The sequence below is a fragment of the Dreissena polymorpha genome, chromosome 11 (assembly GCF_020536995.1).
Source record: "Dreissena polymorpha isolate Duluth1 chromosome 11, UMN_Dpol_1.0, whole genome shotgun sequence".
NCBI classification, from domain to species: Eukaryota; Metazoa; Mollusca; class Bivalvia; order Myida; family Dreissenidae; genus Dreissena; species Dreissena polymorpha.
This window is the reverse complement of record NC_068365.1, coordinates 1,549,509-1,567,635: the sequence shown is the minus strand read 5'-3', so window position 1 is coordinate 1,567,635 and position 18,127 is coordinate 1,549,509. Positions and strand designations below refer to the sequence as shown.

Below are 18,127 nucleotides of genomic sequence, written 5' to 3'. Positions count from 1 at the left end.
TACACTGTGCAGGCTCTAATACACTAATAGAAACCAGATATTAATGTGCGTAAATGAGTATTATAACTTGACCAAGATCTATATATATATTTATTTATTTATGCTTTTGTTGATATATTACAAAATACATACATAGACGGTATAAATTATTTATGATTTATGTTTTGTTTCAATTTGTGGAACCCCCTGTTTGGTGTTTAACGTAAATCTTTTAGATGCAAGACAATAAAAATAACACTGTTTTTGCAAATGCTCATATGTAACTTGTAAGATTGTATAGCTATATCAAGAAAAAAGATATATTTAGTTATAGAAGCACATTGTTTTATACGATACGTTTTACCTATCAAATTCAAATGTAAAAATATACTGACAATATTGTTGATATGTAGGAAATCATGTGGAAAAATATTAATATGTGGGAATTTGGAAAACAATAACATATCAAGGGAGAGCAATGTGATATGATTGAAATTGTCAATAACTGCAGTTTTAATTCATGCTTATTTATTAGTTTAGGTTCAATTGAATTCTCATTTCTCCAAAACCTTGTGTGTATTTGTTATAACAAAATTCATATTTAATGAAATTTGTAAGAAATCAATTTGATAGAATGACAATAGAGTGTTGAATTATTTTTGTAATTCTGACTAATATTTATGCATGGACTGCACAATATTTTATTTTATACTTGACATATAACTGACGCTTTAAACGTTTTACACAAATCTTAAAGAGAGACTTCCCCATAAAATCTGATTGTTTGTATTCAAACTTGATTTCAAATCAAATATTTTTTCTGTTGTTCAACAATTAAATAACCTTTGTGTATGTACATTTTATATCTTATTTGAATTACATATTGAATTGATATTTGCAGTGAGAAGAAAACTCTTATTTTATTTAATTTGTATCATTGTTAAGCTGAAATAAAATGGCAACCATACACGTGTACACATTACACCAACACCAACGTGACAATTTGCTATGGTAAGGCTCTGTTATATAAATAAAATTATATGGAGACGTCTCCAAAGTCTTTATGAAGAGCTTGTGTAACACATCATGATCATTTGCTTATCATTTGATTGCATCATTGTGTCTGACGTGCCTCAATATCTTCAAAATCGAAACATTACTGTTAATTGAATTTTAATTATTCATGTTTCGATATTTCTCTAAACTGTACAAATATACTTGTTAAAATAACTATATCATTATTTTACTGTACGTGTAATTAAATTGAATATTTTTTGTATAGTTTTTCAATAACTGTATTGTTTTTTTAAGACGCAAATTATACTAATCAATACCACTACTATATTCAGTGGTTTGTTTGTAGAGGGATGTACTAATAATGTGTATGTATATATGTACATTTGTTGAACCAAGTTTGTTGTTCCCCTGTCGTTAATGTACATAGCTATCCCTGCAGTGGAAATAACGTTGTACGTTGACGATGTGTTGATATCAAAAGAAAAAAAATCATATTTGTTTTCTGACTTCTATATAACTTTCCATTATGTGAAAAAAGACCCCTCAACTGGGAGACTCATGAATTTTGTTCGTAAGTCAGATAGTTCGCCGTCACACTTTAATTCTGTTAAAAATCATGAGAATCATTCATTGCAGAGCTGTCATATTTCATATAGTGGTTGGTCTGTATGGGTACAAACCATTGCTGATTTTGTTATCAGTAGGTCAATGTCACAAGGGTCACCTTTATAAGACTTGATGTAACTTATATACGAACTATTAGATGATACATCAATTTGACACTTTGATATAACTTCATACGATTGGTCAGCACCATCCAACAATGTCTTGCGTGCACTATTCACATGCTTAGTCATTCGTAGAGACATAGTATGCTGTTTCTCAGAAAGCAAACATCGAGTCTGATTCTATATAATGTTTTCAATCTTACGGTGACTTCAGTTCTTTCCACAAAAGTTTCAATCCTACAATTTCAGGAGGACGCATATAAAGTTGCCCTTGTATATTATGCCGTCCGAGCGTCAGATTATTGTGCATCATGTAACATAAAACGTACACATGTATTTGCTTTACTGATGAAATAGTACATTCATTTTTATCAGCATGTCAGCATTTTAATGGTGTAGGGACATACAATTAGTTAAGGCCTTCAGTCAACAAAAGTGGACATAATAAAGCAAATAAAATCACTTTTGAACTATTCGTGTATAAGTAAAAATTAATTCCTGCTAAAGTGATGGAACTTAATAAACAGTTGACCAGCATTTAAACTTATTGCGTTTAAATGTATTGTGTTCGGTATTATCGGAGTGAAAACCCAATTAAGCAAAGATAGCGCTTTGAAATTGACTCGAAAAGTATAATTTCTTGCGTGAATAAACACAATATTCGTTATAAAGACTTATTATTAAACAGTGAAACATAACAAGGAGGTTATGTGCGTGAACATTAACAGATCGTGCTCACGTTCTTTGTTTCCATGTACTTCCCTCGGTCATTTCTAAAAATTACTACAGTTAAGTTGTCCGTTCGCGACATGTTCTCGCTTTAGATTAACGTGTTAATTAGGCTGTCTATTCTTTAAACTTTATAACTTAAATGTATAAATGAGTACGAAGCTAATTATCGCCTTAAATATCGAACAAATTATCTTCACAATGCTTTTTTCCATCATAATGCGACACTGTGTTTGAGTAATCCGTTTATTGACATAAATCATATATTGAATCGAGGAAATAATAAGCATGCGTGCACTCGTTTGTAAGAAAACGGAAAGTTTCAATTCGGCGCCGCTAAAATATGCCTCGAATTGTAAGACAATATTCAGTCGTTAGACATGCTCAATAACAAACCATTTTCCTACTAAGACAAACACAATGCTGTGAAAAAAGAACTGTGCAGAACATCATCATCTTCTCAAAACACAGCATTGTGTCGATGCTCCGTGATTGCAGGGTATCAGGATCTGGCCATCTGTTATGTGGTCGCCTCAATTGAACACGACATAATCCTTTCACCCATGCCGCTAAAATTTCACTCCTCGACCATCGTAAACACGACCTCCGGGAACCTTCTTATCATCTCACAACACATTTTAAGTTACGACTGACATTTTGCTTATAAAAAGATACATTTTGAATCAATTTGATCATAAAAAAGGCAAAAGGAAGATGTGGATGAAAGCGTACGAAAAAGCGAGAGTATTTGTGACGTTTGCCTTGTCGCTCCTTGAGAGTCGTGCGCGTCAACTCGTGCAGATCCACCCCATTTCACGCTGTCCATGCGTAAATAGAACTCCGCAGTGCAGACATATACGTCATATATCATATTGAAGTCGTGGTCTAGGCTTTTGCCAAGTCTCATTGTAAGTATAAGTTTCGACTCTCGTGCCTCACGATCCGAATATGCATCGCCGCTTTCTACGATGTATTTGTGTGAAGACGTGTTTTACCCGTAGTGTATCTTGTTATGTTGTTTTCTTTCACCTCATATGACGCATGCGCCTCTTTCGATGGTACATTTCCGGTAACAAATATATAGTCATTGCTGTGGTATATGAATGGTGTTTGGTTATGGTGCTTTCTGACATACATAAGGAGCTATTTTTCAACTTATGTGTGCCATCAATTTCCGAGTAATTAAATTGGTTCTTGGAAAGGTATACCGCAAAATATAGTTTTCATTTTTTCATTTATAAATTAAACATGATTTTTGCGATTATGGATGTCATCGTTTATTTTATGTAATGTTCTCAAGTTGACCTCTATTACGAACAGTTAGACTTGTTGTGTTCAAAACAGCGATATTGAGTAAGAGAAACCAAGAAGAGACTTCATTCCAACGAAAATTACAATACAAGCTGAAAGTGTTTTCTCTGATAAGCGTGTGCAGACTGCACATGCTAATATTGGACGACAATTTATACATGTACTTTAAGCCCCATTTTCCAAGAATGCGGCTCCTTGTTGTTGTTTTAAATAATATACTCGGCTTCTCTGCTCATCATCGATCACTCTGGGCGTCTGGGCGCAAATGCCAATCTTAGCCGGTCGATACACTTCCGCTTCTAGTGGTGATCCGAAAAGAATAGAGAAGCGCTGGATTATTCACATCTCTGTCAATGGCAATTGCCTTATAAAAAGTTAACTTGCAAATAACCAGTTGCGATATTACTAAATCGTTCATCTTGTTTATTAATATCGTAACATGTATTGATAGCACACGCATATATCAGAAATTTTCTTTTGAGGCAATTTATTTATGTGTTTTTTCGGAAATGTATATATGCTTACACTGGAAAACATCCGACAATTATTACTAGTACGCTAGTAAATGAATTTGATACTTTACAACGTTTCACAATATATTACATATTTACTATTTGTTAACAATTGTTTAACGTAATGAGAAGGCTTGTATGATTCATTACTAAAAATTAAAGCTGCTCTACAAGGTTATGTGTCCGTTATTTTAACGCATTGCAGAGTTATGTGCATGACATGTAACTGAATTTGTTATTCGTCAATTTGTAATAATTTAAGTCTGGTGATTTTAAATCTTAACATTTGTCTAGGTGTCAATCTCATAAACTCAAACTGTAATGTCAATTCAAATGTTAAATCATAACTGTTACTTTGCGATTCAATTGGTTAATAATGCTGTATTTTGTAATAATTAATGATGCCGTTCACAAATGTAATAAAGCTTAAAAACAGTGCAAAATTTCTGGTAGATGTGAGCATGTCGTCTAGCTGCTATATTAGTGCATGTTAAAACGCACGCATGCACTATATAATCTTGCATATTAAATATTATTATTCAAGCGTTTCTTGATAGTTATATTTGTTCATCTAGATTCCCTGTATCAGTCATATATCTTTTGAATGCAGAATGCCGGATTGCCAATTAATGTTGAAACCTGAAACCGGAATATATCAAAGTAATACAATATGTTGTATGGCTTTAAATCTATGAGACGTAGGTTCTCAATATAATGCAACATCCATAAGATATATATAAGAAATGAAACTTATATCAAAATGAGTATATAATTGTGCGCAATTCATTTATTTAAAGGGGCCTTTTCACAGATTTTGGCATATTTTGAAGTTGGTCATAAAATGCTTTATATTGATAAATGTAAACACTGGATCTTAAAAGCTCCAGTAAAAAATCAAGAATAAAATTTTAAAAAGTAGCCGATGCCAGGGCTCGAACCAGTGACCCCCAGAGGTAAAAAATCAAGAATAAAATTTTTAAAAGTAGCCGATGCCAGGGCTCGAACCAGTGACCCCCAGAGTCCTGGAATTAGTCTGAATAAAAACGCATTAGCCCTCTCGGCTATTCCGCCGGGTATACACAGTACAAGTATTTTATACCTTATATAAGCAATCTTCGTAGTTTCGTAAATTTAAACGACAACAACAGAACTCTCCAAATTATTCAATCGTTTCGCGTTGCAACGCTTTATAATTTTAAGGTTTTCAAATCGTCAAAAGATACATATAATGGCTATACTGGACTTTGGTAAATGTTCAGTAATACTGTTTCCTCACAAATATCATAACTAAATCGAAAATTTGAGAATCTAAAACAGCTTTTTTTAATTTTGTCAATTTACCAAACCGTGAAAAGATCCCTTAAATGCAAATGATCTATTTATATGATCCTCACTATTGCAAAAAAGGGGATAACAGGCTAATCAGGGACGACACTCTCCTTTTCTATGGAATTGTTCGATATAAAGGAAGTCTCTTCTAAACCAAAATCAAGTCTCAGTGGTAAGTGCCGTCCTACATTAGCCTGTGCGGACTGCAATCAAGTCTCAGCGGTAAGTGCCGTCCTACATTAGCCTGTGCGTACTGCAATCAAGTCTCAGCGATAAGTGCCGTCCTACATTATCCTTTGCGGACTGCATCAAGTCTCAGCGGTATATTCTTGAAATGTAGGTTGATGACAGTGTTTTAGTTTTACTTATTTCGTAACTATTATTTTATGTGCAAATAAATGATGTGAAGTGTTTTGTATCTCCACACAATACCACATACCTTTTTATATATGTACTGTGTTATGTGTTATTTAAATGTTTCAATACAAAAATATGGATGATATAACATGATGCATTCTAATATTTGCATTCAAATTGTAACTATAGAGCTAAGTGTATGCAGTTAAGACTGTGATTTTAAAATTGCTACAAAATGGCTAGTTTTTTTAGTGGCGACAAAATTTAAACTATTCAACAATAGTTTGCGAAAGAAAATTAGAAACCTGCAAGATACCTGTATTTATTAAATATTTTAATTGCAAAACAAGTATGTTGTTATGCTGTTACACATAATTATACATTGATAATAAATAAGAAGACAATTAGTGGTGTTAACGTTTCCCAACAGTAGAAATCATTCTTCTGATGAAGTCAGTGATATACAGACGAAAGCTCCAGGTATGGCTTTCAATACGTAGTGTGTGTTATTTGACAGTCTAAAACTTATTGGATTAAAATAAATCCTGTCAAATTTGTCAATCAAAATTGATTTGACACATCACATGATTTTGATTATGTTAAATAAGTGTACTGTATGCTAAATGCAACTGCTTTAGCAAGCTGTCAAGTTGAATTGAGACATTTGATGAAACAAACTGTTTCCTGGGTAGGACCAGTACTTATTGTCTATATGACGTACCATGACGTCGAAAGTCTACAAGACCTACTAGGTAGAATGAGAAATGTACGTCGACGTACAATTTTCACCGACCCTTGAGTGTTAGCCAATCAGAAGACACCTTACGTCTGTTGCTTTTAGCGATATTTGACATTGAACATTATTATTATTATTATTTATACCGAATTAAGCTACTATCGACCTTTTACTCATAGATATTGTGCGTATTTATTAAACATTGTTATTATTATAATTTATACCAAATTATGCGACTATCGACCGCTAACTCATAGATATTGTGCGTATTTATTGACCTGGCGTGGCGGAATTAACCTCTGACTTATGCAAGTTATGGTTATCACAAAATACGGCCAACGGGGAGGTTATAATACATAATTTATCCCGTTAATGCTTGGTAACTGTTTGGTTACCGTTGGGAATTTCCTACACAGTAATGCGCAGGACGGTCGTGATACTCCGCCCCGCATGATCAATAAATACTCACAATATGCTGAATAATTTTAATTTTAAAAAGGTAACAATTAAATCTTCTTTAAATTTGTATATAATCTTTTTCAATGCATTAAATACTTGAAACTTCTATGTGTTTTTTTTTTGCCATTCTGATATTTTTATTCATTTTGTCCTCAATTAAAAAAGAGATTTTAAACATTTATAATGAATAAATTTGAAGGAAAAGCTGCTCAAGAGACTAGTATTTTGATTTGCTGTTCAGAAAATGTGTACGTAGAAGTACAAACATGTATGTTGAAGTACAAATTGTACTTTGACGTATAAATATATACTTTGAAGTGTATTTTATATTTATGTCGACGTACAATTATTGTACTTCGACATACATTTCTCTTTTTAACTTGTAGGTCTTCTTGACTTTCAACCCAAATGGTACGCCATAGTATGTCTTTAGGGTTATCTAAAGAATGCTCCCACTTAAGGGATCAATACAGAGACCTCCCAGTGACTAAGCCAGTTAGCAGACACCCCATCCACTATACCACAGACACCGAACCAGCTATAAATTCCTTTGGCTAGAAAACAAAAAAAAATAAGATGCTAGATCTTAAAGCTTTGAATATGTAACTCGTTTTAAGAATGAATTTTTTTTGGATGCATTACTTAATTATTGCAACAATTATAGTATTTTGAACACAATCATGTCCATATATTTATTAAAAATATATGGTTATCAAAAAAACTTAAAAAGCTTTTGCCCGTAAATTAGGTAGCACCTATAATCATATTACCCGCAAGGGGAGTTAGACAGTATAGATAGATAGATAGTAACCAAACTATGAAGATATAAACAATAAATTAATAGTGTACGAAATAAGACGCCCGTATGGAATTAGCCGCATTGACTCTAGAAGTTTTGTTACTACCGATGCTTAGAACCAGACATATTTCTGCGTTATATTCGTAGCAATCATCCATCTCCATGCAGAGTTGTCGTTCCATGCTCTCATGCAAGAGATATGGATAGTCATAATAGTGTGGTGTGTAACCTGCTACTCTGGATCACCAGACGGATTCATGATATCACGATTATCACGATTATCACGATTTGTGCAGAGACCCGAAATAGAATTTAGAAAGAAGAAAAAAGATGAACGGAATCATTTTTTTGTTAATTGTTTTGCCAATTAGTCTAATTGGCTGGCAATTTTCGTCCATTTTACATTTATTTAATAAAGGTGAGTTGTCTGAGAATAGTTGCAATAATCCAACTCCCAGCTATTGACCCTCCGGGTCCTGGGTAGTTGCAATGAATAATTCAACTATCAGTTTTATAACCCAATGGGTTGCTGATAGTTGCAATGCGCTCTCTCATGGCCATGGGTGCAAAATGTTATCAACAATGCAAGGGTTAAGGAACACTGAAACTGCAAGAACTTATACAGGAATTTCAATAGACGCAAAATCCTGCGTTTTGACGCGAGCAAATTAAAAACGACTCGCTTTTGACGCATAGAAAATTTGACCCGTCCGTCAGTCAGTTAACATCTCAAGTTCCATGGTAATAAATCCCGTTGTGCTCCTAATTGACATTGTATTTCAGTATTTGAAACTCGGTCTATAATCGAAGGAATACCCCAGGCGTTGTTTATCTTATCTCATCTCTTCCAATACACATGTCGCCGTCTAAATAGTGCGTGCGCACTAACTGGGTACTTAGCAGCAGTGATTACCTGATAATTGATCGACAATCCGATAATTGCAGGGTTTTTGCAGACTTTGCAGACGGCACGGTTAAAGAAAGTCGGCAAAAATAATTAAAGAAAAAACAAAATTGATCAAAGGTCCATTAATTACGTAGATCCATTATTAAGTCCAGCGAGTTTTGTCAGTTCGTTAATCCACCGATAATTACGAGTAACACCAATCTTATATAAACTAGAAGCACAGTTCATTCATTATACTAACAAGTCATAATACTACACATAAAAATTGAGAAAATACATTTCCTTGATAAGATATAAATTATCCGAGTAGAATTAAATTGCTACGTCATGACCTTCGACATTGTAAATGCCGGACATGTTGTAAATTAACAATCAACCCGCATTCAATTCAAAGCTGGTGATTCAACAACAACAGATTCAAATTACAAGTAATGGGTACCGTAGGCTTCCACGTATAGCGCGCAGTGTTTTACCTCCAAAATTCAAATTAAAAAGCTGGTGCGCGCTATACATTGATACAACACTATCCTGGCTGCTATATTGGTAAAAAATATGTTGTATACCGGTAATCGTAAAAAATCAAAATGGCCGCCATGTTTTTTCCAGAAAACTACCACCCTGTAATCGTACAGACTGAGGGGCCATTGTCGAAACAAGAAGTCGCTACTGGTAGATATGAATGCGGAAGAAGAAGTTTAGGTCAAAAATAAATTTGTTTGAATAAACTTGCGGACATTTCTTTGTTTGTGTTTGTACACTTCTTTATTGATGAATTCCGATGGGGATTGTTGTCAACATTCCGGATAGCAGGCAAGGGTAGGTACAAACGAGGTCTTTTTTGCGGGTAACGGTAGGTGTGAAAGGGGGTCATTTTGCACTTCGTAATTGGCAGATGTTATTGAGTTATATGTGCCACGACTTGTTAAGACGCTTATTGACATTTGAGAAACTAATTGACACTTGAGATCGTGAAGATATGCATGAGAACGTTAAGATATGCAATTGCATTTTGGGTTTATATATATTGAACGTTGAACAGTGGTGTACCTCAACAAGTGTATCCCTGTCTCCCATGCCACATTCAAATTAACCGGTAATGCCCATGCTTTCCCCGAGGAAAAATCACACGATGAACACTAATTCTTATTTTCTCACGTTTTCATGAAATGCACGTGGACTGTTAATCTTTTGCTAGAAAATTACAAAATTGTAAAAAAAAGTATAGTGCTATGCAACCCATGCTCGTAATCATAATGACGCTTCCTATTTTGAATGCTTAATTAAGCTTTCCAATGCCCCGGATTATTGGATTGTGCAATAGAAAAATGGCGGCCATTTTCGGTCCGATTTGGTGGTTTTATTGTCTTTTAAATATTTTTTCTCCATTTTTGCATTAAAAAAACAGCCTGCGTGCTATACACGGGAGCGCGCTATACGTGGAAACCTACGGTATTCAATAATGGAGAAACCATTAACTGGATTTAACAAACATTTGATTAGGTTTGTTAAACCAGATAACAACAAGGAAAATTTGGATTAGTCAAGTTAAACTACTACAGGTAATTAAATTCTTAAGTGTACATATTTCGGACATGTATAGTATTCGGATAAACAGTAATAGATATACTACATGTTCCATGCAGTTAGATTGTGTTTTGTTACAAAAGCTATCATAGGGATGATGGCTAGGTTGGCGCTAGGGAAAAAAATTAGTAGCCAAATTTCAGCACTACGATAAAGACCCACATTACAACCTTATTTGCTCAATGAACGAAATAATCATTATCATGAATCTATAGGTATCAACAATGACTGTATTAAATTATTATTGAAGTCACATTTAAATAAATTATTTGTTACCTGAAATCAAATAATTTTATGTTTTTGTTTTTTTTTCATTTATATTTATTTTCATGCACTGGCATAAACAGTATACAATGTTAGAACTTTCAGATATGCCCCGGTCTTTGATTGGGTGAGTCTTGCGTAACTCTTATTCGCCACCCCCCTTCTCCCAATAATTTTTGCCGTAGTCTGGTGCTTCTTGATTTTTGAAAAACACATTTACTGCAATGTATTCTTGAATTGACATATTTTTCCATAGTTGCAATATATAATTTATTGAAACGTACCGGTAAATTTGTAAGTCTTAAATACTGCATGTACTGAGTGGCTAGGCTATATTTAGTTACACATCGTCTGATTTTTAAAAAGCATGCTTTGCATGCGTAGAACTTGGCATTGCAGACGGCAGCAATAATTTCGCGCTCTTTCTTATAACACGGGTTTTACATGGCATACCGGTATTAATGCATGGTGAATAGTTCTTATCACGTGGCTATAGAAAAACGGTGTAAATCAGTTCTACAAATAGACATGATAAAATATACATGCACTGGATTTAATTTGTTACCGCATCAAATTATTAACGGGTTTTGTTTTTCACAACTTACTCGCCGTAAGTAATTTTACACTGCTCACCAATTGCAATTATTTTCTCATAATTAATGATTGTTTACAGTACGGTAAATAGGTGTGATGATGATGCCCGAAACCGCCTTTAATGTACTGCTTTATTTACCGGTTTTATATCACGTATTAATGCTACTACTGTGATTCATTGTTAATAAACCTGCGATAAACACTTACTCTGTGACCGACATCAATCAAAAATAATAATCGCTATATAACTCCGCCTCCATAAACATTCTCGTAACCGATTGGACGTTAAATGTCACAGTTTGGCGACTGGAAAGTTACCCGAAAATTTCCCGTGATGCATCTGTCAGCATACATGACTGTGTTATGTGGCTTGAATATACGATACGGGCATCCAGTTATCTCATATCAATGGACTATCTGTTACCACCAGGAGCTTTTATGGCGATTACATGTGGAAATCGGTACCGAGTTCTCTTTAAAAGTAGGGAATATTATATACTTATAGAGAAATATCAGGGTTTTTTTGCAATCGCCATTTTCATTCACATTTTAAACTTTAATCGCCAGCTGAAAGATTCAATCGCCTATGGCGATTTTGGCGATCGGAAACGCTAACATAGGGATGATGATAATATGCATGTAATGATGATAAATATGTGATGAAAAGGTGCTACCGGTACATATCTTAAATTACTTAAATGTGTTAAAAGACTTAAAATGTGTAATGATGAAGTAGATTTTAATTAGCATTTAATTTTTTTTTAATTTACAAATAAAAATAGTATAGTGATAGAAATAATAAAACTTGTGAAAGGAACATGTTTTGTTCTTGAAAAACTTAGTCGATATTGTTCGCACAAATTATTTATATTTTGTCATTATCTTTGTGTACCAAATCAGTAAAATATGTTGTGTTATGTATCCTGGTATTGTTATTTAACAATTAAAGCAGTATAACTTTAAGATATTGTGTTTCTCTTACAGCATCTTTTTATCTACAAAAATGAATAATGCAGACAAAAACACAATTAACACGCTTAAAAATTGACCCCAGCATTTTTCAATTTGACTCCTCAAAATTCCAATCCAGGGGTCATTGACTCCTGGTTTCTAAAATCTATTGAAATCCCTGCTTATACAAGTTTATACAAGTTTACCTATCTAAACCACAAACTCATCCAAATGGTACCATTAAAGCAAGATATAGTTGATTTTATTGACTTGGGTTTTGTTTTGTACGCTGTATCTGCCATATTGGAAAATTGACCCAATATTAGTTAGGTCGCAGTACACCAATATTTTGCACGTCGGGTTATGTGCTCCAGCCTATAAAGTCGATAACGATGTGGTATTCGATACAGAATACACTGTTTCAAATTTAAACATAAACATGCCAGTGAGAAAAGTGTGTGGAAACATGGTCGTGTTATTATAGGGTGCATGCAAAGGATGATATCCGTAGGTTGCCATTCAGGTAAATTTAACATGTTTATGAAGTTTATTCATTATTTTCCTCAATTTGTCTCGAACGACGTCTGTTTAATGAAGCGCACGGTTTCGCTGCGCTGAACTGCACCCATGTTTATGAAGGGGTGCATATGGACTGCCAGAGCCGCCATAGCAAAAATTATCAAAGGCTCTGGGAGTCCGTTTATATGGACTAGGCCCAGGCTTGCCCGCTACAGCATGTCTTGCATCTGCATGGCCCTCCCCGAAATCATTAAGGACATATCACTTTCTGAAAGGGTAAGAAGTGGGTGGGGTAATGTAAAGCAATCATTCCTTCTTCTTCCGGATTAAGTGCTGGGCTCTTCTAAAGCATCGTCGCACAATGTGAATATGTACATAAGTGAAGGGAACAAAGGTGCAGTTAAAATCAGGTTAAAAAAAACTTGCTCCTGAGTTACTCATGCAGCGCACTAAGGGTATTATGTTTAAACGGTCGTGTTTTGTTTTTTGGTCAATAACGTTTACAAAAACTGTAAACGTTTAAACGACAGTCAATATAAATATAAATCAGTTTAGTTCATTACGTTACGACGTTGCAAAGCTTTTTAACAGCTGCTGAAAAAGACTGGTATTAAAAACTATTTGTATCACGTGCAACACATGCCCCTTATTCACAATACCGTAAACATAACAATACACCATGTACGGACTAGACGTCTTGAATATTTAACGCGTGTCATCATGAAATTCCCGCCTTTTGTTGCATGAGCATGACCCGAATCATCTTGACCATTCGACGCGCGTCGGCACGAAGTGCACGAGGAAATTTTTCCGACGTTTCTTCATCGGCATTCATTTCAAGAGATATGGCAAACAATCTCTGTCTAGGAATATTTTTACCTAAATTGAAGTATGCATCTTTTGATGTACATCGTGTTAAGTAAAACATTGACAATTTTAAAACCGGTTTACTCTTATTTAAGGAACAGTGCTCCAGATAACATGCGTAAAGGTGTAAAAACGAATTAAATTTCTTAAATAACGATTTAGATTTAAAATCTTTGCGTAAAGTTACGCATTGAAAAAATAAAACACGAAATCGAAAATTTCGAACGTGCGTAAAACTTCCAGTAGCAAATTATGTATGGTAAACATTTCATCACAGTTCTGGCTCCTCTAGGCGCTCAATTAAAACGACAACTTTAAATCAACGTCACTCAAGTGTTTGCTGTGTGGAAGAGCCACACCTAAGAACGGTCGAAAGGCCAAACGGTCTCGATTCTGTTCTCCTAGATTTGCAGGCGAGTCATTACTGTTTATTGTACCTTTTTAATAACACTTATCGTAATTTTTTTACACAAGTAATATACTGTATACCTATTCAAAATGCCATTAAAAGTAAGTGTTTAATATAGTTTTTGATATGACTTTAAAGGCGACCTAAAGGTCATTATGACCTATGCCTTGTTCTCATACTTTCGTGTCTTCTCATTGGATTCGTGCTCAATTTAATACGTCATTTTCGCTCTCGACAAATACTTCGCGTGTCAGGATTCTATTCAATTAGATCGAGCGTTTACAACTGCTGACTATTTTGCCGAGAAAATGAGTTTTAAACAAGATATGTTCCACACATACATAGGTATTGCTTAAATTGTGGTAAAAAATACCATTGCAGAGTATTATTGCATTATAAATCGCCAGCACTTAAAACAAAAAAGTTTAGATATTCTGTGCAAGTGGCAGAAGCATTTCTAAGGAAGGCCACGCTCTATTTAATTCGGAGCACTGAGAGGTACCCGACAGGGTATTGTAACTCAATATGCAAGACGCGCGAGACAATTATATTTCAATTAACACATTTGCATTGTTTTGTTGAAAGTAACCATGGTTAAAAATATTTACATCCCTGCTCTTATTTGGAATTTTATATTTGAAAATAAATCGCTTTCATCATTAAATACACATTCAATTGTGTCTTAGAAAAAGGACATTGCAATCCGCATTGCAATCCGTTACGTAAAAAATAACTTCCCCACTGGGAGCCCCATTTAGAACGCGGTCAAGCGAGGAGCACGAATCCAATGAGAATAATCTTCTGGATGATGCAGATCATTGGCCTTTACCTTCACGAGTTGAAATAAATAGTAAATATGTAAACAAAGACGATTTTCAGATGGTTTAATACTGAAATAGTATTTTATTGAGGATATAAAAGTTATACAACGAAATACATAGTTAAGGGGCACGAATGTACAAGAACATAGCATATATAAAGCCGAAGTGTGAGTGACCGTTTTACAGAAAAAATCTAAATGGCCGACTGAAGCGGTGTATTGAAGCGTGGAAGGCAAAAAAGCCATTTCAGTGTCAAAAGTCCTCGCTGCATGCATTTTTTCAATTAGATTCAAATACCCAAAGCATGCATGGTTTCGTCAATATTTGATGAACTTATAAGCTCTTACGTAACTTATAACTGCGAATCTAAAGCACTCAAAATTATTTGGTAATATATTGTTAAGAATTAATTTTATAAATAGGGGGTAAAATAAGAATTAGTTTTTAAAATAGGGAGTAAATAAGAATTTGACCAAATTTTTATCTGGAGCTCTGTTAAGGAATATTGGTTCGATATTAATTCGTCTTTGTTACAAAATATTACGGCATGTAAGTAGACAAAGTGTAACCCAATGGTTCGACAACGACGAGAACAGTTGGTTTTAATATGACGTCAGTGCGCGAATGGAATATGCACTAAATATGACTTCCGGAAATAATTGCTACTTTCAGTTTGGAGATGCGATGGCACTGATGCTTTTAAAACGGACATAGGGATACCGTTTAAACGTTTAACGTTTCGTTTATTTAATTTCGTTTAAACGTTTAGAAAAATCTGTCAACGTGATACTCTTACAGCGCACACATCCTTTTCTGGAAGACCTCAAGGGACAGCGCTGACATAACTTCTTCAGGTAAGCTGTCAGTGCCCTCAATCTATTAAATCTGCTGCCGAAATTCCGCGGTAGTCCCCCACCTGAAAAGTATACTTTTTTCCCCTTTTGGGGGGGGGGAAATTCCCCCTAAAAAATTTTTTTTTATTTTTTTTTAATAGAAAGATGTGCCTCATGATTATTATATCTCAATTCTATTTCAATTTAATCTTTGCAAACATACTAAATTATGAAAAATGCAATGAATATAGTGCAAACATGTACAAATGTAATAATGAGAGAGTAAGTAAAAAATCCCCAAAAAGGGAAACGCCGCGAGAAATTCCCCCTCCTAAGGGCTGCGGACCCCTTCCCCCAAAGTAGTTTGAGGGCGCTGGCTGTTCCAAAGTCGGATTCCGGAGGGGAAGAAGGAGAACATGTAGGAATTTACGCTCGTAAATGGTTGTAGGTATCTGTTGGCGTGGCCCCAGGTGTGTACTCCAGTGAGATCAGTATGTGCTGTGCTCAGATATCTACCAGGTTGTTGATGACTCTGTACATCATGACTGCTTTGGTATGTTGGTGGCAGGATGCTAAGGTGTCCCAGCTCAGTTGGTTCATCATAGCAGTGACACTGCTGGTGTTGCGATAATAGTCACCTGTGCAGAACCTGGCTGCTCTCTGTTGGCAGTTCTTGAGCTTGCTGATGTTGGCCTTTGTGTGTGGGTCCCATACTGACGAAGCGTACTCGAGCTGGGGTCTGACTAATCACATGTTTTCACCCAATAAACCACTTTTTTGTAAGTCCTTATTTTCTAATTTTGTTCATAAATCCATTGGCACCAGCTGGAACCTACACTACTGTAGAAGATAATGTTAGAGTATTATTAATTATAACACACTAGAAACACTGAAAAAAGGATCCTTTCTTGTAAGAAAAAATGTAAACAACTTGAGTCTAAAAATAGTAGGAAAAAGTATGGTTGACCAAAAATGACAATTAAAAATTTGATTGAAACTTTTTTGAAACAATATAAACTAGAAATGACGCGGCAGTGGCCAATGCGTATCCCCACGCTGTATGTTTGACCCAGGTCGCGTCCTAGGGTTGGTAATGAGGCCATGCATAGTTGAGATTGACCGTATTATCATATGAGATGTTCAATATCAATTGGAAGTAAATCGGTGTAGAAATGAAGAAGTTAATGTAAAATAACATAAAACAAGAGATGTGTTTTTCACAAACACAATGCCCCCTATTGCGCTGCTTTGATTTATTAAAAAACAAAAAATCATTTGGCAGGTTCATTAATTACCTCCCTTTAAAGCTTATTACTTCCCTTGGTTTTTTTTTTGACCTTTGACCTTGAAGGATGATCTTGACCTTTCACCGCTTAAAATGTGCAGCTCCATGAGATACACATGCATGCCAAATATCAAGTTGCTATCTTCAATATTGCAAAAGTTATGGCCAATGTTCAAGTACATAAAATAAAAAAATGAGTGAAAATCTCTGACCCGGCCCCACCCTAACACCCATAACTTAAGACCCAGGGGTCAAATCGAAATTCCAAATAGTGCAGAGTCGCACATATGCTCATAGCTACCATGTTTGTAAGTTTCAAGGTTCTAGCGCTTATACAGCTGTAGTGTAGCCTGTAGGAGGAGATAGTGGCCAGGACGGACAGACGGCGGAGATAACCACAATATCCCCACGCTTTTCAAAAAACTCTTTTGTTATACTATGTTTCTCATAGCGCCTTCAATACTTTACTGATCTCTTCCATATTTGGCATGTATGTACCTTGCATGAACTTCTACCTTTTTTATGAGGTTTGAGGTCACTGGGGTCAAGGTCACCGAGGCTAATAATAGATTTTCTCAAGGTCACACTTTTTTCCACAAAGTTAAACCATATATCGACACAGCATCATTGGGGAGCATCCATCAGTTTTACTGATAATGTTGTATTAAAATGTTTTCAATATTTCTGTATCTTACATATTTATTTTTTTAATTATCATTTTAATTTAATATTCACCTGTTTGATCAAATAGTCCAAAAGATTGGTGTGCTGCGACCTAACCGATAGCGACACTTTTTGTTGGCAACATTACGACAGTTTCCCAATATGGTGGATAGAGCGTATGAAAGAATAACAAATTAAATAAAAAGCAATTATTTATTGCTTTAATGGTACCATTTGCATGAGTTTGTGCTTTAGACAGATAAACGTTGATAAGTTTTTGCAGTATCAGTGTTCCTTAGCATTTTCAGTGGTGATCTAATTTTGCACCTTTTGACAAAAGACAGCACATTACAACTCCCAGCAACCCTTCGGGTTATAAAGCTGAGAGTAGAGTTATTGCAACTATCCAGCTCCCTGCTGATTGGTTGATGGTTCCCTATCATGTGCGTGTTTCGTGGACTGGTCACTGGCACT

General features: G+C 35.0%; 1 protein-coding gene across 2 annotated transcripts in view; it reads left to right on the top strand.

Moving 5' to 3' along the window:
- The window catches only part of LOC127850527 (transmembrane protein 19-like), a 297,423-nt gene that overhangs the window by 268,075 nt on the left and 11,221 nt on the right, over positions 1 to 18,127 (top strand). Inside the window, exon 1 of one of the 2 annotated variants that reach the window (XM_052383637.1) lies at positions 8,208 to 8,374. The exons of the other annotated variant lie outside the window; for it this stretch is intronic. Within the exon in view, the coding sequence (XP_052239597.1) occupies positions 8,287 to 8,374 (88 nt within the window). The 5' untranslated portion in view covers positions 8,208 to 8,286. Of the gene's footprint in view, positions 1 to 8,207; positions 8,375 to 18,127 lie in introns of those variants that run through there. 2 annotated transcript variants of the gene reach the window in all.